A 24,000-nucleotide genomic window follows, 5' to 3' on the forward strand; every position below is an offset into this window, starting at 1 on the left:
AGAGCGGTACCAATTCAGGCCCTCTCCTTCTACAGTAGTTTTCTAAAGGGGTGTGTGCACATTTAAAGAAATGTCAGATTACTTGAAAGCCTTACTTGCTGAAGCATGTGTCATGATAGTAAATGGACTATTTACAGTAGTGATACTGGCTGTTATGATCCACTTCCCCTTCACCCATTGTCAGAAAAGAAGCAGTATTGGTCAGCTTGCCTCAGAGTTTGGTACTTCTTCAACCCTGAAGTTCACCTTTGGTTGATTGAGGGACAGGATAGACCTGACATGGTTCCCAGCATTGCCTTATACCTGTGTTTTAGCAAGAGAAGAAGCACCGAGGCTTTAAACACATAGGGGGATTGTCTAACACCTCTCAACTAAAGAGAAGTTTTAAAAGAATTTTATATACACTAAAACATTGATTTTTTTTTCACCAAAGCTTGACAGACAAATGTAGTAACACCAAGTTACTTCTCAAATTTGCATAAAGCTGAACCAATTGTGGTTGTTAAGGTTATTGTCACAGTAGTGAAGTGCTAAAAAACAACAAGAACAACTGAATAGCACAAAAACAAAAAAATTAAGCATTGAAATGCAAAAAAGCTGTGGAGTTATTTAATTTCTGCTGCTACTAGTTGAGCACGTGGCTATATCTTCTAAACACAAGTGTCCTTTTCAGATTTGATGAAGCAAAAGGATTTTGGTGCCAGCTGCTAGATGGAGGAAAGACTAAATGCCTAGGAAAGAGTAAAGGAAGAAAATACCCTGATATGGATTCCTCGGTGAGTAACTCTCTCAAATTTATTGGCAGCAAGAGATACAGAAACATGAAACACAATGAGCAAACAAACCTGGATTTTCCTACCATCAGTGGTAGGAAATGACCTGTGGAACAGGGACAGAAATGTGCTCAGGGTAACATTTTCTTATATGCTAATTTGGTTTGTCTTTTCCACACAGTCACGGCTGTTCCTAAGAGACTTCTACCGGGAGCACAATATTGAATTATCCAAGCTGATGAACAGACTTGGGCAGCCCCTTCCAACCTGGCTGCGGGAGGAACTGCAGAACGCCAGCTGGAGCTGAGGGGGACTCCCTTGTCCCCAGTGCCATTGGGATGTGTGGTGCTCCAACATGTGCTATAATGCCATCTCTTGTCAAGCCAGAACAACTGGACAAATGAGCAGTAGCAGAGAATGTGTGTGTGGAACCTTTCCCTGCCATTGGGAAGGGCTGCTGCCTCTGACACTGCCCTGGGGCATGGAGTACAAATCTCATTCTTGGGTATTACTGGTGTGTTACGCTCTGACTCTTACTTGCAGGAAGGATTTGTAATGCCTGCCCTACTTCAAGCAGGAGAGAGAGCAGTTAACATTTTATGTTTAAATTGCTCTTCTCAGTATGTGAAATGGGCACTAGCTGGAGGGTTGATGTCTTTCTCTTGTGAGTCCAGAAAAAAAAAAAAGATTTAAGAGGTAAGGTATTGAGCCCACTGCTGAGAAAAGAGGAGCAGCTTAATAAAAGGTGAATCTGGTCCCTTGAACCCCAGCTTTTATCTAGCAGTGGGTTTGGCAACAGCAAGGTACAAGAACACCTTGTTCCTCCCCATGTAGAGGACAGTGGCCATGGGTATTATTTACAGTGCCACTGTGTGTGGGTGTTGAGGACTGCACCTTTTTGGAGACAGATGTAACAGAAATAAGATTGCCTCGCCTCATCTGCAGCCTTGCAGTTGTGTTACGGTGTCCAGTGACTCTGGTCAATGGGCAGTGGGAGATAAGGCAAAGCTGCAGATACTGACACAGAATTATTTTCTTATCTTAGGGAAAAGGTTGCCATATGTGACAACGTGGCAAATATTTCTCTGTAGGGACTTAAGCCATTTCAGAAGGTAATGGAAGGAATGGTAAGTCCCCTTTAGAGCACTTTGGAGGCCTGTGTTAGCAGAGCACAGTAGCTGAAGGAGGCAAAGCTCAGGTATTGCTAAATAAGGCTGAAGCAGACTGTTCAATTCCCTGTGTCTGCTCAGCTTTTAAAAAAAAAAAAAAGCAACATTTTTGTCTTTTCAACATCTCCAGGGTCTCTACCATGTATGCTGATCGCTAACACCTGTTTAGTCCCCCTGCAGTCCAACAATCCAAGGAGAAATGCAAAAAACAGTCAAGAGTAAGTACCATTCAGCTATAAAGGGGAAGCTTACAGTTCTAAGTGGTTTCCTGTATCCAAAAGGAGCTCATTGTTTAGATTACTACTTCTGCACATAGTCAAGTAAGTACACTAAGGTGCTGTGCCTCCTCCAGCAGTTGCCAGATAATTTTTCTCAGAGGAAATCGTCTGTCATGGTTGTACAGGTTTTCTGTTGCTGAGCCGTGGGCTTCTGAAGTCATGTGGGACATTGGTGCCCGCACCCCCCCCCCGCCCCGACACAGATGGCCCATAACTATTGCTGCAGTTTGAGGGGGCAGGATCCATGTGAACACAGATCATGGGAACTTTCACAACTGTCATGAGCTCCTTTTCTCATGTCAGGGGAGAAAAGTTGCTTCAACCAAGTTTTTCCGTTGAGCCTTAGGTATTGTGTATTTCTGAATGAATGGTGCATTTACCGTTGTATGTAAATGTATATAGTATGCAATATAGTATTTTATTTCATGTGCCCTTGGAAAGGGTTATTTTGTGCAGCCAAAAAAAAAGAAAAAAACAGGACAGAAAGACTAGAAACACCTCTCTCACGCCTGGTGGAGAGAAGAGCCCAACTTCCTGCACTGGATCATGTACAGCATCATTCACATTGAATGATAATGAAGAAATTCTTGGCTCTCAAAACTGAGCACAAGTGTCTGAATAAAAGCTAGAAGTAGTAGTAAGTGGATTCAATAAATGTACTACTTATTTTTCTTTGTGATGCTTTCGAGTGATGTCATGGACCGTCAGCTGGTAAAACGGTAAAGAAAAAACAAAGAAAAACCTACTCCTGCTCTTATAGCTGATATCTGGGAGGTGTTTGTTTTAATTACAATTGTGAGTTCTTTCTCCAGCAGTAACAGTGTACTAAAGGTGTCTTTCTCTGCACATGCATCTATAGGGTTGCAGGTGCCAGCACGGCACAGAAAACCTGTGGCTGGAGACTCATTCTTACTGGTTTGTACTAGTGATGACTTTTGAGCTATTCCCAGCTATACTGCAGTAGCTCCCAGCTGCAGCAACAGAGCTTTGCTGTGAAGGTTCTGTCCAGACATGCATCCATCACATGGCCTTGGCCAGCAGCCCACAGATAGACCTACAGTAACCTTACATCTAAGTGGTAAGAAAATATTATTTAGTCACAGTAGTGACAGAATTGTAAAACCACCTTTCAGCTCTCACTTCACCAGGCACTTCAGAAACAAATACAGTATCAAAAGAGCAGGTATTATTATTATTTTTTTTTTTTTACACAGAAGGATCCCAGGAACTGTGCTACTGCTGGTGTTACACACAGCTTCCTTCGTTTACTCCATTACAGGTTGTCACTGAGACAATTACTTCATACTTTACCTCAGGATTGTGGTAAATTTTCAAGGAAATAGATTCAAATAAAAAAAAAAATAAAATAATAAGGTACCAGGAATAAATATGTGAGGGGCTTTCTAAATGTCAGGGCTGTTAAACTGGTGATGGTCCCTCAGTCAAGGCAGCACGAGGCAGTTCTGTGTCCTCGTTATTTATCCCTCCCTTCCCACTGATCATTTCATTTCTATGCTATGCTAGTTCTTTACTGCGTACATTAATGGAAAACAAATCACCTGCTGTGGCCAGATCCAGGTGTAGGATGTTCTTATCTGATTTAGCTGATGAAGAGTCATTCCCAAATCTGGTAACTCCTTCTTAGAGCACACTGCTGTAGAAGCATCCCATTTTCCCACCATCCCTTCAAAGCTGTGGGAAGAGCCTCCCCCACATCTTAGAAGAAGCTCTTACAATATCAGAAGGTCTAATTTCAAAAAGCCAACAGAAGTCTCTTTCAGTGAGATACATTGATTATTAGGTACTGACAGTCGCTCACCCTCACAACTCATTTTAACAGTGGAAGTAAGTACTAAATAAACCTTATCTTAACTCCCTGTTCAGTAAGGAAAAACTTCACGGTAAGTAGTTAGCTTTCAAGACAAGGATAATGTTAATCACAGAACAGTACCTGAAAATTGTTTTGTAATGTATTTTTTTTTTGTCCGATGCATAGGAAATTGAGCCATCAGAAAGGTCCGTGACTTTAAAATAGTAGCAGGATAACATCACTTCAGAACTGGAATTGTGCATGGCAGGTGAGAATGGGCAAAACAAATGCTAAGAAAACTTTTTTTTTTTTTTTAACCTTAGCAAAGAATGCTCAGCAACATTAAGTTGAAACTTACTCACTCATTCATGACCTCTGGAATTCAATCTGAAAGATACTTAGTAATAGACTGCTTTTTATTCAGTACACGAAACACAGGGCAATGCTGGCAACTGGTATGATTCTCTAATTAACAGGTTAAAAAAAACTTTTAAAGGTCCTGGAAGAATTTCTATGTAGGTAGCATAGCTCAACTCTACATACAATCTGATCCCTGAAAATTGCCTTTTTTTTTTTTTTTTTAAATTGATGACAGGGCATAATCCTGACAGAAGCCTACAGATACTGGAAGCCAGAAAGAAACACAGGAGTCTATAGTTATATTAATCTAACAAGCATCTTGAGCAAATAAGCTGGTCCTATTGTTTTTCGGTGGTCTCAAATGCACAGTTGACTAAGAGACTCCTTTGGTTCCTTACTGGTCATTTTGCTGTAGCAATAATAACAGGGCAAGAAAGTTAATGACAAACTAACCTGAACATGCCAAATGAAGCTGGTCATTCATCCCTTCGCTGACACACTGTGCATCTGTGAGCAGGCCACCAAGTCAGTGTAATCTAACAAACACAAGTGCTTCCAGCAGGCTGCCTCACACTAGGAAGAAAAAAATCCATTCACTCAGTAGGCAATGGAGTGAGTAGTGGTACTGTCACTCCAGTTATCTGGGCTTTAACTCTTGTTTGGTTCTGTCCCCTTGTTACATAATGGCTTGTGGAATTAAAAAAAAAGAGAGTAAACATTTAGAGTTAAGTTTAAGAACTAACTCATCGCTGAAAAGCACAAGTTGGTTTTGGTACAACAAAGTATGCCTGATGTTTTCGTCTACAATACTGTTGTGGAATATGTGCAAATAATTTATTAATCTCTTCAAACTACTGTTGGCTGTAAAGACTATTTACCTTTCAAGACGCAAATCCTCCCCATTCTCATCCGTATCACTTTATTGACTTGTCTAGTCTCTCCAAAATGCTTGCAGACCGTATATCCATAATTCTAACCCTGCAAGAGCAGGCTGAAATCCAGCTCAAGTGTACTTCGCATTGGTAACAAAGGATCATAAACCAGACTGTTCTCAGAATTCTGTCTAGTCAAGTATTGGAAAAGGCACATGTCAAGTTTTATAACAATGTGTTGACACTAAGGCCCTGCACAATTGTTGCCCTTAAAACCCCAGCATATCTAACAGTGATACACTCCTGGTTGACTTAAACAAGGCAAAGTAAAGCATGAAATCAAAGGAAATTACGAGGGACCATTCCACATTCATACTGCATGCTATCCATGTACACATACTATACACAATAGATTTTTAAAGCATTACTAGCATTTTTTCCCCCCTTCTTATAACTCACCATCCCCTTACAGCAATAGAGTAATTGTGCAGTGCAGACTGTACAGTATTAAGTAGCTATGCTATAACTGCAAACAGGCAACACTGAACAGAAAACAATTGCTTACAGAGCACAGACACTATTATTGTACCAACAATTAACAATATGCAGCAGTGAAGTTACCTTGTGACAGCTCACAAGGCTTGCACTTGGCAGTTAGCCCTGAGAAAACACTTTAATTAATCATAGGCTCAAACTGAAACCCTAGCACAGAATATCCCCAAACTGCACTTGCAGTTTTCACAGATTAATGACGCTCCTTGACGGGAGCCTTGCCTACTTTGCCTCAAGTTCAAATACCCTTAAAAAGGGAACAAGAGGCAGAAAGGAGTTCAAAATCCATATCTGAATTACGCTAGGGCATGAGAGGGAAGGTAGTAAACAAAAAAGGAACTACTTAAGAAAGACCCTCTTTCTTGTTATTTTACCATAATCACGTCATATGGCGCTCTAATTAGGGCACACAGAATACATATCCCAAATAAGAGTAAAGAAAGCATATAAAGACATGCACTTTTCATCTAACTATAGTCCTACCTGCTAGGCATGTCACATCATCAGATGACAGCTCCAACTCAGGTTGTTCACTGGCTATAAAGACACTGAAGTCCAAAGGCAAGTAATGTTCTGCTAACTCACATTCCTGGAAAGGGCTTCCAAGGGAAAACTTTCACAGGCAAGAAAGATGATTGAAGGTGACTATGTCCTCTATGTTCCCCTACAGCGGGAAGGAGGCTCTCACAGAGACTGGTGTACCTACCTGAGTCATACAGAAAAAAAAGGCGTATCTGTAGCAAGACATGTGGACCAAGCACAATTTTATCCACTGTGTAAGAGCAAAATATCACACCATTCGTTCTTGATGAGCCAAATAGCCAAAAGTCCAGCTGTAGTTGTGGCACATTTAACAAGTCAATAAAGCCAAGATGTTACCCCCTAAAGACTCAGAAATTATGCAGGGCTCAAAAGATTAAGTTCTAGATATGCTACTGTCCTAGATACAGCTTTATTTTTAAGGCTAAGACCACATACAGGTAAGGGGAAAAGACACTAAATGGACACTAACTTCTTCAGAGAAGGGGAGAGGAAAAACATTTCCTACGTTCACATGAGAAAAGTAAATCTGGCAAGGAAGAGAAAGTCATTGTAAACAGAGGACAAAGGAAGACATACAATCTAAAGACCTCATTCCGCCTACCTTCAAGGAATGGATCATGAATTAGACTCCAGCAAACGAGACACTAACCCATTGCAAGGTCACCTGTCACAGAATTTCATCCATCTTCACATAAGTGGGGATAAATACCTGTCGCTATTAATGCTGACTAAATTCAGTATTTGTTGCCAAGCCTGAGAAGTAGCAGTAGCCAATCCCCCCAAAAAATAAAACAGTATCTCAGCTACATAAAAGACATTTCTACACTGGAAGAACTCTAGAGTAGGCAGCTGCCTGGCAGATAGTCTAAACTGCACTGAGCATGTGTTGCTGGTGAGGGTTTGGACCATAGAGAACATGTACTCAGAGTGAAAAAACACAATGGTTAACTGAAAGTCAAAGGGAATTTGAGGTGGCTGTGACCTCTGCTCTTTCACAGGTTTTCTGCTGAAGCGTCTTCAGAATTTCTGAGCGTACGTACTTTCCCCACACCTGGAATAGTAACCAAACTAACAAGATTGCACTGGGAATTAATTTTTCTAACTTAATGGTAAATTAACACATCTGGGGCCACTAGTGCTCACTTAATCTCGTATAAGGGAAAGACTACTTCAAAAGTCTATCCACCACATGGCAGGAAAAAAAAAACATCTCCTTTCTCACTGTCTTCCTGTCCAGAGACCCAGGGTGGAGCGTGTTCAGACAGATGTGAATAAATGAGAAGGCAGCATCTCCACACAGCTCCTCTTTCTCACAGCTGCGTCTGAGTACTCTCTTTTTTCAGAGAAAAGACTGGAAACTTCTGAAACTACTGACCTGTGGCTCATACCACTAAGCTGCTTGTTTGGTCAATGTCAGTCTGAGGTGAGATTCCCTAGCTCTTCCTGCATGGGCTCTGCAGCTGCTGGAAGACAACTCTGACAGGGTCTGTCAAATGGAAGGAGTGCAATCTCTGTATAAGAACTAGAGCAGGTAAAACAACCAAAGAGAAAGTTTTGAGCACAGTGGAAGAAAGTGGGTATTGCTATTTCTTTTCTCTTATACACCTATGGGGAACTACACAAAAAAGCAAGCATGTACACTTCCCTATAAATTCCATTCTAATCTCACTGTAAGCAGCTCCACTGTATTTCCTCAAACCAAAGATACTGGTGACAATGTTCTCATGCTCCTGATGTATTTTAATTGCAAGAGTGTGAAAACTTGCCTGTTCAGGCTCTAAGTGTAAGTGGAAAGGAAAAGGTTAGACTTTATTAGAAAACTCATTTTTTCTCCAAACTACTTTCCCAGTTCTGAACATACAAGAACCAGAGAAAGTGCTCCAGGAACCTAGACTTTCCAGAGATGGGGCTGTCCTTTCAAAAGCTTGGACTTGTGCTCAATAACAGGCAGCTCACAACCAACACAGAATTAGTTTAAAAAACACAAAATTTAACACATTCTTACAAGCATCAGCATTTATAATTAGCATGTAACTAGACAGCAGAACACCTTATGGAGGTATACAAAGGGCTCCAAGGAGATATTTAAATAGTTACTGTTGTACAATCAAAAGCACAACCTTGATTACACTCACTGGCCTGTGTTGTACAGGAAGAAAACCAAAGGAGCCTGTTCATCTGCTTTGCCCTATTTAGTTAGTTAGTTAACTTATTTCTTAAGAGCATCATTGAAAAGATCACACAGGCATAAATTTTTATCTTGCAGAAACTAAAAGCTCCCTATTGCCATTGCTTAAATCCAAGTAAGAAGCAAAATATATTACTATTGAGACATTAAGATTCTTAACATCCATCAATTCTTTGATTACTGATTTAAAAAACCCTGAAATTTCTGTGCTTGTATGCTTACAGACGGCGGTAGCCTTTTAAATTTCCTTGGCACAAAAATAAAAGCTTTCTAAAATTAACTTTCTGCAACACTGTCCCTATCGGATCTCTGAGATAGTCCACCAAGTACCTCTTAAAACTCATGAGAGCACACCACTAGTCCTTAACAATTACATCAAGTGCGAGCAACTACTGTTTTGCATAAGGTTTTGGAAATACAGAGCTGCCCATCACCACACGGTATTGCTGCAGTCCACACTGGAAGAGGAACCCAGAGGCTAGCAGAAGCGTAGACACTGCACCAGGGTGCCCCAGGCCACCAGCTTCGCTCACGCCCCTCACCCACCCAGTCAGCACATACCTCAGCCTCTGCAGAGAGGCATCATTCTCAGAGCAGTACCAGGCAAGAAACTTTTGGCTCTGGCCACCTGCCTTGTGCTGGCTGCTATCTCCCAAGGCAAGACAGCTATCTATCAGCTCACAGGAGCTCCTACTGACACACAGCTGGCCGGTTGCATCACTGTCAACATCACAGCAGAGAGAAGAGAGAGTCAGTCTAAGAAAACGAGTGTTTAATCAGGAAACGAGAAGAGACAAGGGATAAGAAACGGATTACAGGAGAGTAATACCCCAGCCAAAAGAAACACGATTGTACAACTCTGAACAACCAGGATCAAAACATCCTAAGAGCCAGGAGTGCCCAGTGAGGGACACTCTTGAGAAAGAGCCTGAGCACTTCTGGCAGTCTCCAGGCAGCTCAGGGCAGTCTTGGACTTAGACTGCCCAAGCTCCAGCCTCTGCCATCAGCAGCTGCTGCAGAAAGCTGCAGAGGTGGCCCTGGCCCTGCTACTCCAGTCTCAGCTTCTCTCAGCAGGAGGTGCTGAAAGGAATGGAGGGAGCACTGGCTGTGCACAGCAGTCCCAGCCTCTCCCAACAGGAGATGGTGTGTGGAGTAAGAGAAGCCCATACAAAAAAAAAAAGTTTACATATTTATAAATGCCAAAATAAATATTTAAGACAAGACTTCCCCACCCCTCAAACACGTGCGTAATCACACTGCAAACTGCTCACAGGACAGCCTCCAGGGGCTCAGGGAAAAAAGCAGTGACTACGCCACAGGGCAGCCAGCTCGACTTCCTTCTCATTACCTGATGCCTCTGAAGCCTGCAGCCCACTGGGAAGGTGGAAGAAGAGCGAGCAAAGCAGAGCGCCAACACACAACAGTGCTGGAGAGGAATGTCATGGTATAAATACATCAAATCAGTGGTTTCCAACAAGTTAAAACTAAAATAAAAAAGACACCAGAAGGAAGGATGGTGTAAATGAAACTACAACTATGCGGGGCAAAGGTTGTGTGTCCGTGGAGCTCTGCCTGCTGTCATGGTGAGAAGGTGGTCATTTCCAGAGACACCCTTTGCCACAGCTCCTTTGTCTGCTTGCTGCGCTTTAGGTTCTGGAGGATATCATTAAACTGCATCATGCCCACGGGAGTCAGGCAGAAGGCGCTTCTGGCGCTGCGGATGGCATTCACAAAGTCATCGTAGTCAGCTGGAATTAGATGGATCAGCCGGTGATGGATGTACTGAATGGGAACAGGGAAAAAGCCTTAAGGTATCTGCTCACCACCTGCAAGCTGGTGACATTCTTAGCAGGACTCAAGAGCTCCAAAGGTGATACGTCACGCAATCATGTTACCCTGTGAGAGGTCCCGAGACTCATAGGCTCTGACAGAGAGGAGAGTTAGCTCAAAAGACAGTAGTGATGTATCTTACATCCTAACGTGGCCAAGGCAACTGCCCCCCTCAGAGTACCAAAATGCACTACACAGCATCAGCAGGCATTCTCTTCTTCGTGAGCACCATTTGGTGGCATAGTACAGAGCAAAAGGGTCAGCTAAAGCCCTTCTCCATTGCCCACCAGCATCCAGCCCTCACACCATTCATTCTGCAGGTTAAACATGGGGACCCGGCACAGTCACTGGACATCATCTTCACTGAGGGGTATGGCAAGAGTGAGGTTTGCACTAAGTTGCTACAAAATACCTCTAGGGCTAGCACTCTGTTGTCATCTGCTACTTCCATCAGTTTATTAACTAAGGCCCCAAAATTGCCAGTCCAGCCTTTGAGAAATCTGTTTCCCTAATGGAGCTCAGAAAAACAGCTCAAGTGAAGAAGCTGTCACTTCCCAGAAATACCATCCAGGTGATAGGACAGCTAACCAAACCTGGACAGTATGTCTACAGAACCACCCTTATGGTCACTTAGAGAAATAGGTGTATGTAGGGCGTCCTGTTTACACTGTTTTGAGGAACAGGCAGCTGGCTCACGGAAACACATTTATCCTGGTAAAAACCTTGTAAAACCTTTGTAAAACCTGAGATATCATCTGTACTGGTAGGTGACCAAGCCACTTCCCCTATTAATGCCAGCACTGGCACACCAGCCAGCCATGCCAGGGCTTTGCGATGTGGTGAAGACAGACTACAAAAGAGGAAAGAATAAAAAGGCTAGAAAGAGTTGGATAGGTGGCTTGAAAACATAGCAAGGAAAAATTTAAAAGACCTGTGTAGCACTTGGAGTGAGAAAGAAAGAGGACAGGGAACATAAAACCACTCCATCCAGTGTGGTGAGCACAGGAGGTGAGAGGCCTTAGAAGAATCAGCACAGTGTGGTCCTCTGTATGCAGCCTCCACACAGGCAAGCTGTACCTGCTGCAGTCCCTGCTGAGGGCGAGGCATGCATCACGCAGCGCACCAGTTCAGCTACCAGTACCCAAGGCCCCTTCCCCTCTCTGCACGTGCACACGCAGGCAGTTCCTGCAGGGCTGGCAGCGGCCAGGCAGGAAGACAGACCACAGATTACCTGCAAGTAGGCCTGCTGGCACCTCTGCACCAGCTGGTGGAAGGCTGGGGTGCGCAGGTGGTTGTGCACGTGGGCAGGGTTGAGCCGCTGTAGAGCTTCCATGATGATCTCCTGCAGCACAAAAGGGCTCAGCACCCCTTTGGCTGCACCAACACAAAATTGATGCACGTAGTTTACACCTGCACAGGAAGGAGAGGTCAGAACAACAGTGTTAAGGTAAGAGTCGCTCAAAAAATCAGGCATTTCCCAGCAAGAACCTGGACTTGGAGCACCTTCTTCTCAGGGTAATGTATCCTCCAGCAGGCTTAGGGAAGAGAGTCTAGCAAACTCATGGGGATAAGAGATTATTCTGATATATCCATCAGGTCTAAGTAGAGTCCAAGTACCACTCAGTCACTGATATTCCCAGTTCACCTGTCTTTAAAAGAGATATGAAAGAAAACTGGTGTGGCAAGGTAACTACAGAGAAAAGAATACACCACACCTCCTCCTATCTCTTCCAGCTTGCCCACCTAGGAAGCACCTGCAGCACCAGCACCCAAGTCTTGTGGATGCTGGAAGGAGATTCAACCTTCCCCACTGCTGTCTGCAGTGGAGCTCCCCTGACAGCAGCAGAAGTCATGCCACTGGGCAGGCTGTTTGTAGAGTTGCTTTTAAGTTCTTACTGCTGATGAAAGAATTAAGAACGTAAGATAAAAAAAAAAGACCCAAGATCAAAGTGTAAGTAAAACAAATCCCCCCAAAAAAGGAAAAGAAAACCCAAATGTTTGGTGGGTTAAACATCTACTCCTATAAGAGGTCTTCACAGAAGGCATAAATGCACACGAAGAAGAGAGGAGTACCTATGAGACAGTGGAAAGGGAAAAGAAAAAGTTACTGTTACAGAATGGAAGTTCTGAGCCCTGTCCAACCCCATGCGTTTCCAGTGCCTCAAAATTCAGTAGCATGCCTACAGAACCCAGAAAAGGGATGACTGCCTGGGTGAAAGAGCAGCAGGGATCTTCTGAAACCCTCAGAAATGGAATCAGATACCAGGCTCACCCAGTCTTTGAAGTTTCACTCTTAGAAGAGCTTTTTTTCCCCCCATGGTCCAAATCCCAAGAAGTGGATTTCTGCTGAAGTACTGCTCTGAGCCTTACCTAACTTTGCAGCTAACCCAAGGAGCCATTTTACATCCTCCGTGTAGGGTGGGCTGCGGGAGAAGTTGTTGGGATGGTCGTTGTGAGCTCTTCGGCCAAGCATCTCCAGAGCCAGCATCCCTGTGAGAGAGGGGCAGCCAGAGTCAAGCAGCACTTCTGCCCTGTAAGACTTAGTCTAGCACTTCACTCACTGCAACACCACCTCATTGGCCTGCCCTTCTCCAGCATCAAATTCCCTGGCTGCAAAAAGTCCACAGAGAAACAGAAGGCCCACCTTGGAGACTGTCACCAAAGGAAGCAGCTGGGTCTGCTCCAGGCTGGCGAATGTGCACAGCCATCACACCTCACTAGAGCTGCCAAGAGACACTCCACTAGGATCTACAGCAGGGTCCAGCCCCAAAGGCTGCATTATAAAAGTTGTCCTGAAAGCAACAGATTTGTTCCAAGTTTTGCAACAGAGAGGCTACCCAAATCAAGCTACTTAGCTGCAAAGACAACAGGCCAACAGTGAGCTGCAGTAGTGTCCATCTGCAAACTTTTCACTCATTCTGTTACAGTTCCTCACACAAGCGCCCATTTAAACAGCTTTAAAATACTAGCAGGTGCTATGTAATGCAAAAGCCGGTCTTGATCTTCCAGATCCTCTTCACCCATCCCCTTTTTCTGTTATTCGGGCTATTAAACGCCTTTCATGGCTTACTACTTACCGCTATGATGCTTCCCATGATATCTGCACCCCTTTCTGATTGACAAGTACTTTCTTCTCTAGCTTTCAACAAAAACTCAGGCAATATCCAGACAGTTTTTCTTCCATTTTCTTGCTGTTTCACTTCTTTTGCTGTCCTGTGCTGGCTTTGCTTATCCTGGGAGGCTTCCTCGACCCTCCCCAAGTACCTGCTGGGTTGGACGGTGACCATATCTAAGTAGCTCCCTGCAGTCTACGCTCAATCACAAACCCCACGACTGACTGACATCCCTGTACCAGCGGCAGTGTAAGGCAGAGACTATTTCCTCATAACCAGTGTGGCTGGGAAAGGAACACTATTACATCCCCACACTCTGTGTCAGTCTTCAACAACCTAGTTGGAGAGGCACAGGTCACATCCCTCTCTGCCTCTGAAGACTCAACTGGTATTAAACTAGAGGTGTGTCTGCACCATCTGTGAGCAGCAGGAACTGAACTCCACTGTTTCTAACCGTCACAACTTCCACAATCACATCCTCAGAACACTCTCCGGACTCCTTTACAATACACCAGCTGAAAGGCAAGACTCTTCCCAGTTCTAACCCACTGAGCTTTCTCTTCTGCTCTCATAGCTCTCAGCAGCAACTTTTCAACCTTCATAGCAAAGGAGGAAGGATCGCTATGCCTCCATTTTTGGCCTTCACATATGACTGATTATAAACTGGCTTTCCCCAGGTAGCTAGGATGCCATCGCCCCCAACAGGTGCAGTAGCAAATTGCCAAACAACAGTGAAAACCTGCAGCCCTGCCCTGAATCCCTCTCAAGAGGGCCATAGAAACCCACTTGGCTGTCCTTACCAACTCGGTATGCGGAGTGGAGGTAGTGCAGACCCTGGGGGCTCACAGGCTGACTGTGCTGCTCATCCTCGGCAGGAAAACCCCCTGTAACAAGGGAGTTGGGCTGTGAGGACAGAGTTGTCAAGGAAGCCCCCTGAATCGCTGGGAACGTTGATCCTGCATGGACACTTCCTACTGAATAGAGCAAAACAGCAGCATTAGGACCCACCACCAAGCCTAAGATAAGGTTTACTTGGGCCATCATCTCCCTCAACTGACTGCCCCCTGCCAATGTACTGTTCTGTTCCCCTAAACAGAACAATACAGCAACCAAAAACCACAGACTTACAACTGAAATACAATGGGCTAAGAATATCTCTATTTTATTTGCAAGCAGGGCCTGAAGGGAGTTGATTACAGACTTGCCCATCTCTTCTGCAGTATACCATGGACATGCATATCATCCATGTTTTACACGTAAATACAGGTATTCACTCCAAGGCCTTTGCTATTGCTAAATGATGTTTGGTTCTGATTTCTTGTCTTAAGGAAACACACGTGCACATCTACATCTGATGTGAAACTGCTGAGGAAAATCACTGAGCCAGAACAGTATTAAGTCTCTCAAAGAAAGTCCAACATTGCAAAGTTCTTCCACTCCTGTTTAAGTCAGCTATGACTCCATCCAGATACTATGGGGAAAGAACGTTACTGGAGGCTAGCTTCCAATCAAACCTCATAAAGAACAGCTGTTGCGTACACTGGCAGCAGATATCTACAGTAAAAACTGCAAGGAAACTTGAGACGGTTCTGTCACGTTCAGACACTAAACTAATATGGGCAAATTCAAGGGAAAACCCATTACACATTGTACCACATAAGCTTGTATAGACAGCAGCTAACTCTGAGCCAGTAAGCTGTATTCTGACAAGGGACTTGAGTTAATCTCTCTCAAGAAAGGCATGGAGAAGGAAAAACAAGGTTTTCTTGAGCATTTCCGAGCAGAGATGCCATCAGGTGGGTGCACATTGCTACCTGTATTTCACAGGTTCTCTGTAGTGCTACTACACCATGCTTGGGCAATGCTCCAAATTCTGATTTTTTTTTGTTCCCCTGACTCCTCCAACTTTTTTTTTTTAATGTTTACTAGTGAACAGCTGAATAACTGAGAACAATGTGCCTCCCAGGACAGATCTGTCCGACCTCCTCAGCCAAGCAGACACATAGTGCCAAACAACCGACAAAGTGGGGCAAAATCCACGCTACATTTGACGTCTGGCCGAGGAGAAAAACTCACAAGAATGAGCGAAGCTGAACTGTTGCCAGAACCTGAGCGTCACCATGTGCCTATGTACTCCAGGAACAGCAAAACAGTATTTTAAGAACTGAAAACAAGTTTCTGAAAACCATAAACAATGGCAAGTGGGAAGGGTGGGGATGTTTTATCCTTTTAAGTGCTCTAGGATTAGTTAACGGTTCTAGAAGATTCATAACTCTTACAGAAATGGTTTCTCATTGTTAAGAGTCACGGCATCAGCCTAGGACTAAGGCTGTCAGCAAAAGATGCTCTTCATATCTTGAGGCCTTCAGGACTCTTCTATTTCCTTTTGCGGTGTCTTTCAGCATTGAAATTAAAGATAGCACACTTTAAAATAACTGAAGAAGAATCCCCTTTCTCCTGATAATCTGGATATGAAGGAGGCCAGCACATCTCTTGTGTTTTCCCACATGCCAAGTTTCCAGAACCTAGTGAGTTGCAACAAAGTGATAGATAAGCAAATTCATAAACAGACAGACATTATAGCCTCTTCAGTTAGGGCATAACAGAGCCTGGGTCCAACCACAACTTACTTGTGCAGAACCCCGTGGCAATGAGAACACGTTCACAACTCAGTCAACATCTGCTGTTCCAGTGCTGCTCACTACCTGATGGATCTCCACCACCACTCAAGCCCCAACACAACATGTGAGCAGTCATTCAGACTGCCATTGACATGACTACCAAAACATCTGTCCTCTCTACAGAAGTTCCACATTTCAGGTACCAGCTGCCTCAAATTCCTCAGGGCATGAAAGACACCTATTAGTGCTACTGTCTGCTTCTTGCACTCTCTGTTCATCTGACCCAAAGGAATCACAAGTCTGCTCAAGGTCATCTATGCTCACCTTGTCCTGAGGAGGGGCTGCTGAGGGGGAAAAAAAAAAAAAAAAAGGAAGAGGGCTAAAGGTCTAGCAAGTTAGAGGTCAGAAGGGCCAGGACATCTCCAAACAGAGAGGACAAAATCTCAATACTGGAAATGTATTTACACAGAAATTAAAGCTCCACTAGCTGAATCAGGCCCCATAATGAACCCCAGTGCCCCTGAGCATGCGCATCTTTAGGCCGGGGTGGATTTGTTCAGAACTTCTCAGAGCAAGAACTCTGGTCCTAACCAACCGATGTTGGCGAGGAGCGGGACTTGGCTGGGGTACAGCCGTGAGGCTGTACCTCCCATGCTACGCCCACCAGCCCAGGGCTGTAACACTTACTCGCTACATTGGAAGACAGTGACAGTCCTGTCTCACTGTGATAGGGATGCACCGCAATCTGCGTCATGGATGGGACTGGCACACCAGGGAATGACACTGCTGTAGCTGCCAATGATGGCGTTGTTACCGAGTAAGGGTACTGAGCTCCTATGAACGCTGGATGGACACCCTAAGAAGGAAGACAAGCAACAGTCATATCTACTTTATTTGACCATTTAGAAGTTCAAAACATGATGTCCCCCACACAAAACCCAGAGCATGGGACATCCAATCTTACAAGAAGGAGGAAGCTCAGTAAGCAGCACAGTAACTAACTTGCACCACATGACTATTACATCTGCTTGCTCTTCCTCCATTTAAATCTAATCACTTTGCACAAAAACATTCCAAGAACTTTCAAAAACAGGCAGAAGTTAAAATAACTTTTGTTAATTTTCCCTCTGTAGTCTCTATTTAGTGTCAGGATGACAAACTTTCTGTCAAGTGCCTTGCATATTCTGAGAAACTATAGGGCAATTAAAATTAAAAACTAGTGTTATATTATCTTTTGTATTCTCTTGAGACATTACACGCACCCACAGAAGGCTCCTTATCAGCTCAAAAGCTGAGCTGGGAAGTCTAACTAGGTATCACAAATCAGCAAGTAAGTGAGCACAGAAGCCAAATCTCAAGACATGGCAGGTCCTGCCCCACACGCTCCCCAGCCACAGATACTTCTTCTGGCAGCAGTCACACAAAATTATTGTAAATAAACAAGCTACAGACAAAACTCACCTGCGGGTATGCTGAGCCAGGCACTGGGAAGACAGCTGGACGTGGCATGTGCTGGATAGTGTGTCCGATATACTGGGGATTACAGGGAATGTGAGTCTGAAGGGTGGTGTAAGGGTGGAGGCCCTGCGTGTGTGTGTGCGCCATCGCTGGCCCTGCCATTGTGTGCTGCTGGTACATGGTTGATCCCACAGAGATCACTGGCATGACCGTTGCTGCTGCAGTCACCGCAGCTGCTACTGTTACAGTGGTCGGCTCAGTGGTCACCCGGTTGTCTGTCAACCCTCGTGTTGCTTCGGAGGCAGCCCGCGCACCGCTGGCGCTGCAGCCCGTGGCACCTTCTCTCTGGGCCGGAGTCCCACCAACAGTCTGTTCATAAAGCCAGTACCACTGGTGAGCTACTTCAAAGAGGACTTCTGGGTACACACCACCTCCCTTTGCTGCCTCTTCTACTGCCATACAGGCCTTTTCCAGCATCAGATTGTCCTGAGGGTGGTGAGATAAAAGCAAAACCAGAGGTGAAGTGAAGAATGCAAAACCAGAAACAGAAGAAGGCAAAACTACAACCAGAGAGAAGTACAAGGCACTCTAAAATGACTGATGCTAAGGGGAGCAGCTAGATCACAACCATGCAGCAAAATAACCTCAGCTATTTATTAAGACAAACCTACAGAATTAAGACTAGGGCTATCCAGTAGCAGAGAGGAGCCAAGCCCCCAAGTAACAGTATGTGCCTGATGCTGGCAGTCAGCTTGTGCTAGTCAGCCCTGACGCGATGTTCACCTGTTCCTTGCACTGCACCAGAGCCCTCTGGATCTCATTTGGGTTCAGGGCGTGGGCGTGGGGCAGGCAGCTGAGCGCCAGTTCAGCAGCTGCCCGCACCATGTTGGAGTCTCTGGCCCGCGAGGCTCTGTCTGCCAACGATGCCACCTCCGGGGGTGTCAGATGTCCATCCCAACACTCCACCAAGATGTTCAAGGCTGCGCTACCAATCTCCATAGCCTGCCCTAAGAGTAAAAGAGAAGACTCTCACACTACTGACCATGCCCAACAGAGTTCCTGTCAGCTCTCCCTCAAAAGGAGATACACTCATTACTTCCTTCAGTAGCAGCAACAGAGCCCAGTTGCTCTTCTTACACTTCAAGTCAAATGTAGGTTCATCCTCTCAAAACACAGGGCAGGGAAGAGCCCTTGATAAGCCAGCAGTGAGTGAGGGTGCCATTATCAAAGTTAAGCTAAAGATGCATTTCACACAGTGAGAGGAACTTGCTACAGTTGATTTTAGTACCCAGAAACCACAGCCTGGACTGTTGCTCTATTTCTGTCATGTCAGGAAAACATGAATTTTCAAAGGTGTGTTTTTCAGGCTCTGGAAACCATGTGGGTAGAAAGCAGGCAGTAGGTCTGGGTACAAACAAGGAGGAGGAAAGTGAAACACTGAACACAGCCAAAGAGCACATTCAAACTTTACAAATGTCTATCTCTTTGGCAGACGCCCCAAAGGATAGGTTAAAACCAGTCTGTGTACCTCCTTTTCCCAAAACCTTCTGAGAAAGGTCTGTGGCTCAGAGGACTGAAGCAAAACACTGTGTAAATCACCAGTGCTCAGCCTGTGCTGTCAGCTGTGCCAGCAGCTTACATGACTACCATGGCACATCATCATCATCACATTTGGGAATAAGCTCACCCCCCGCCCCTTCCTGCCCAAAAGCAAGCTTCCCAATGAAGTTCTGCTGTAACCTGTGATCCAGGAGACATGGGAGGAGTAAGTTCGAGAAAGCCAGTTGGGGGACACAAAGTTGTGCAGCCCTAGTGCATACAGCCCGATCTCGAAGGCGCAGAGGTGAAGGTTGCGGTGTGGTCCCTGGTGCCCACCACTGGAAGAAGGGTGGGTGAAGATGGAGGTACTACTGTTTCCACCAGCTTTGATGAGGACTGTCTTGGCCAATTCAAAGTAGAAGTGAGCAGCTGCCTCTGACGGCTGGTTTGGAACATGAGGAGCATGGCTCTCCAGCCGCCTCCCTTTATACCTAGGGGAAACACACAGAGGAAACTTTCAGATAGCAACAATATTCCAAGTTCACTAACTTGGGTGCAGAGTTCCTATTTCAGGATCCAGAGGAGACAAAGCAAACTCTCCCAAGGAAGTACTTCCTGATGCACACATGCCAGTTCCCTGACATCAGGCCTAGAGGTTGACTCTGTGCAGTGACACTATTCATTACCTGCCAACTTCCACAGTCTTTGCACGGGCTCCCCCGCTGGCTCTCCTACTGCCACTGGAAGAGGAAGACCCCAGCGAATCACTCGAAGAACTGCTGATGCTGTCACTGTCCTGTCCTCTGCCCCACGATGTTGTTGCCCACCCCCCGCGTAGTGGTCGCCGACTGAGCGTTGGAGAACTGTCAGAGGTGGTTTCAGGAGCACTGCTGTCAATGCTAGCCATGCCTACAACACCAGAACAAACACAGTACAGTCAGCAGGTAAACTTCTACCCATGTCACCTACACTCCTAAGATCAGTCATGTCAGCAAGCATTTAACTTTGCAAACTAAAAGAGATTAAGTCAGCCAGTTTGGCCACAGATAGCACTGACATTTTACAGTTCTTGGACTAAAAAGCAGAACAATCCAAGAACAATGTGTTTGTCTTTATTTCCTCCTTCACATCGTCCCAGCCCCTCACCCCATCTGCAAAGCTTTATGGCAGAGTATAACAAGAAACAAATATACATACAAAGTTAGGTTCTATAGGTACCCTTCTGGTAGAGGCTGCACAATTTATACAAAGATTTTTCATATCCTCAAGCCTCTAACTTAAACCCTTCTGAAGAGGAGTGTGAGAGGCAGCAGCTCCTCTGAATTTGTTTCTGTACCCAGGAGCACAGTGTTCTGCTCCCAGAGCCCAACAAACATTCCGTTCCAGATAACTAATCCATCACCCAGAACACAGCTGCTGTGAGAAAAGGACACATATGGCAAACTGCAATTCAGAAGAAGGTGGGGAGGAAATCTATGGATCAAAACCTGTTTTGCCGTGCCAAACACCTCAGAGACAATCAACTGTTCCTGTAGTATAGGAAAGGCTGACAAGTGGAATGAAGGAGCAAGGGAACAACTGAAACCCCAGAGCAATGCCTAAGCACAGCCCTAGATGCTGTACAAACTAGTCAGTTCCTACCTGTGTGTTTCTTCTTCTGTCTAACAGGTGAACCCCAGCATCTCCCATTGTATCCACCTCGGTTTCCAAGGGCCAGACGACTGGGCACCTTTCCCTCTTGCTTCAGGACAGTGGACTCACCAGCTGGCTCACAGGGGGACCTCTGAGAGCTCTCTGCATAAACAGGATGGTGACACAGTAAACATTATGGTTTGTTTCTGCATCTCTAAAACCAGATGTGGTCACTTCAGAAGTATAAATATTAAAAGATGCAAGGTGTTTATAAAATGAGTGGTATTTATGAGTAGGATTATCTCAGTTTTCTTTCTGTATTAAGCATTTCATCAGATACCAGGCCAAGAACACTTAAGCTTAACTCAAGATTTGGAAAATTTGCTGCAACTGTGGACGAAGTTTTACAAGAAAAATGCTCCAGCAACCTTAACCTTATTGCATTTATCCTCAGTTATGAGTGATCTTTTTGGGAACAGTTAAGAGAGCATCCACTTTCCAACAGATGTAATGCTTGCCACCGAAGAGCAAGCACAGCTTGAAGAAAATCATACCCCATTTATCTCTAATGACCTTCAGCAATCTTAGTTATTTATCTTGCATGAAGACACCTGACTCAGTATGTGACTTTTTGAACACTGCACCTCTGATACAAACCTAAAAGATAGAAACACAGTAGTTTCATGGTAACTGGCTAACACAGCTGGGTCAGGATAGGAAAGCCTGAAAACTAGCTTGAATTCCTACACAACAATGATGTGTACAGAAATGCATTCAGCCAAACAACAGAGGAATGACAGTCTAGACCAAGCAGCCAGATGGTAATATAAAGTCACTCTGACTACTTCTCAATACAGACAAGAACATAGCATAGCCCTTATAAATCACATCTTACCCTGTGCACTCTTCTCCACAAAGTTCTCAGGACTGCTCTGGACTGCTGGGCTTACACCAGGTTGCTGAGTGACAGAAGTCCCTGTAAGCTGCTGGATAGCTGCAGTGGACTGGGCTGCGTGTTTGGAAGGAGATTTTTGATTTGCTACTGTAGGCTTGCTGGAGGAGTAGAAGGAACTCAGAGTCTGTGGCTTGTGAGTCTGACTCTCTCTGTCCAGGAGTTTGTCTAAAATCTTTAACAGCAAGGAAAAAACAAAGAAGAGCTTTCCAGACAGGTAAGAGAACAGGCATTACACTACGAAACAGTGGGAAAGTACTAAACCAACTTCCTGGTGGACAACAAATTCCATTTGGTTGGAGAAAAATGTTTATTCTCTTGAAAGCAGGCATCATCATCTTGCACTAAAGATTAGCTATGCACAGTTGACAGCCATGTGGCCTGCACTGCTGAGGAAGCAGTGCTTCATTTGTACTCAGTATTATCTCCCTTTTCACTTCAAAAAGTCATTTACTTGGAAAGCATCCAGAACTCACAATACAGAAGTAATTCTGGCACATCAAGGACAGAACAGAGGACTCTATATTTAGTGCCAGTTATTATATGTTCTCGTTTAAGTCACTAAAATTCTGTGCTCATCATCCAAAAAACCCTGTCATACCATTACTGAGAAACTGGCAAAGCCTTTTGAGATTTTCAGACACTAGAGAAATTATCTTCTACTAATCTACAGTAACACTTTCTTATCCTTATTTATTACAGAATTGAGGAACAAGGCATGACCACGTATTTTAGGTTTGTCCATTTCTACTGTTCACTTTCTACATGAAATGAACACCATGAGTGTGACAGAGCACTTATTTTTAATATTTAATATCATAGACTCCCTGTTATTCCCTATAGCAGAGAAGACTAGCAAGAGAGCTTCTCCTTTAGAAGACAGAAAGACACTAAACATATTCTTGCTGGGTAGAAGTGTTTCTGAGTATAAAACAAAAACAAAAAAAACCCTTCCTGAAGCTTCAGCAGTTTTGATATTTTTTTCTCCTTTGGGGCACGGGGCGGGGAAGAGGGGCAGAACTGTACTCTCTCTTGTATGGAAAATTAAGGCACAGGTGGATTGAACTTGTAAATAGAAGAGGTGAGAGATTAACATAAACAAAGGTTTTGCTAGATGCACTGTTCAGCAAGCCAACATCCCTGCAGCAAAACAGAATCAATCCCCATACAACACACAGAGTGCGCATGGAAAACCCCTGGGACAAAGGACTTGTTTAGCAGGTAAGCAAAAGCATTAGATACAGTCAGAAAGCATCCCTCAGCTGGAGCTTAAGAAACCTTTGGTAAGAGTGCCTCTTCCAGGCCAGTGCATACTGTGCAGTCAGATTTTGCATCAGAGAGACAAGAGAAACACAACATACCTTGTAAATCATCAGTACATGACATAGTGACTTAGGCTCACTGAAAAAACTCTGAGATCCATCAAAACCCAAACATGGTTTTCTCTGCACCTCCCCCTCCCCTTTTAAAGGGAGGCTCACCTTCTTCAGCTTAGACTGATCATCCTTGTAAGTAATCATCAGGGCTAGTGCCAGATCACCTTTCTCCCTTCGGGTGCCTTCACACAACAGAGGATGTTCTGCTTCACTGACAGTTGTCTTCATGCCTACAGGCCAGAAAAGAGAGGGATGAAAAGACAAGTGAGCCCATGGGACTACACCACATCCTTAGCACTATATATACACCTCAGACTATTTTATTCATCTCACTGTCAGGCAAAAGAAGAATTTTACCTATTCTACTGTTAACTTCAAAAACAGGTCATGAATAAACAGGAGCTGCTGTCTGTCCCCAGAATACTAAGCTTGCTACAACCATCAGAGCAACCTGATCATAATATGCCATGAAAAAAGAGCCCAGGCAAGTCCACTTCATCTTGAAACAAACTTTTCCAGTTTCTGCAGATGCTACAAGCCAGCATTCCTACACCATACAGAACTCATCTTTGCCCTCCCAGAGACGAGGCAACAGAGGGACAGGCCTTGTTTAATCCATTAAATTCCTTCTTTTGCAGGCAGCTTTAAAACAGGCATATACTATCATCAACATAATGCATATAACCACCGCTTTGTTGCTGAAGCTGCTAAATGAGAGGCGGGAATCCAGTACATGATAATACTCGAGAGTACTTCTGCTAGTCTTTCACCATCTTTGTCTAACCTCTTCTGAAATGACTGCCTTTTGTTCTCTGAAACTACCCATCTCCATCAAAGCCTAGGCAATACCTCTTCCACAACAAAAGAGCAGGAAGAAAGCTAAACTACACTCACTACGTTAACATTCAAGTTCCTGTCCCATATCACCCTTCCA

General features: G+C 44.5%; 2 protein-coding genes across 17 annotated transcripts in view; one reads left to right on the forward strand and one right to left on the reverse strand.

The window, feature by feature from the left end:
* The window catches only part of NDST2 (N-deacetylase and N-sulfotransferase 2), a 134,568-nt gene extending 131,676 nt beyond the window's left edge, over positions 1 to 2,892 (forward strand). For all 9 annotated transcript variants that reach the window (XM_067000395.1, XM_048060001.2, XM_067000396.1 and 6 more), the window contains 2 exons: positions 674 to 776; positions 955 to 2,892. In XM_067000395.1, coding sequence (XP_066856496.1) covers positions 674 to 776; positions 955 to 1,080 — 229 coding nt within the window. In that variant the 3' untranslated portion in view covers positions 1,081 to 2,892. The remainder of the gene's footprint in view (positions 1 to 673; positions 777 to 954) is intronic.
* The window catches only part of ZSWIM8 (zinc finger SWIM-type containing 8), an 83,741-nt gene that overhangs the window by 6,517 nt on the left and 53,224 nt on the right, over positions 1 to 24,000 (reverse strand). For 2 of the 8 annotated variants that reach the window (XM_048059996.2, XM_048059995.2), the window contains exons 15-26: positions 23,172 to 23,296; positions 21,634 to 21,865; positions 20,748 to 20,900; positions 19,793 to 20,015; positions 19,308 to 19,597; positions 18,351 to 18,574; positions 17,571 to 18,053; positions 16,797 to 16,965; positions 14,289 to 14,462; positions 12,746 to 12,865; positions 11,607 to 11,785; positions 4,844 to 4,963 (exon numbers count right to left, since the gene is read on the reverse strand). In XM_048059996.2, the coding sequence (XP_047915953.1) occupies positions 4,871 to 4,963; positions 11,607 to 11,785; positions 12,746 to 12,865; positions 14,289 to 14,462; positions 16,797 to 16,965; positions 17,571 to 18,053; positions 18,351 to 18,574; positions 19,308 to 19,597; positions 19,793 to 20,015; positions 20,748 to 20,900; positions 21,634 to 21,865; positions 23,172 to 23,296 (2,465 nt within the window). In that variant the 3' untranslated portion in view covers positions 4,844 to 4,870. Of the gene's footprint in view, positions 1 to 4,178; positions 10,328 to 11,606; positions 11,786 to 12,745; positions 12,866 to 14,288; positions 14,463 to 14,492; positions 16,014 to 16,796; positions 16,966 to 17,570; positions 18,054 to 18,350; positions 18,575 to 19,307; positions 19,598 to 19,792; positions 20,016 to 20,747; positions 20,901 to 21,633; positions 21,866 to 23,171; positions 23,297 to 24,000 lie in introns of those variants that run through there. The other 6 variants (XM_048059993.2, XM_013176502.3, XM_048059994.2 and 3 more) reach the window with 6 other exon arrangements.

Source organism: Anser cygnoides, chromosome 7 (genome assembly GCF_040182565.1).
Source record: "Anser cygnoides isolate HZ-2024a breed goose chromosome 7, Taihu_goose_T2T_genome, whole genome shotgun sequence".
Taxonomy (NCBI): Eukaryota; Metazoa; Chordata; class Aves; order Anseriformes; family Anatidae; genus Anser; species Anser cygnoides.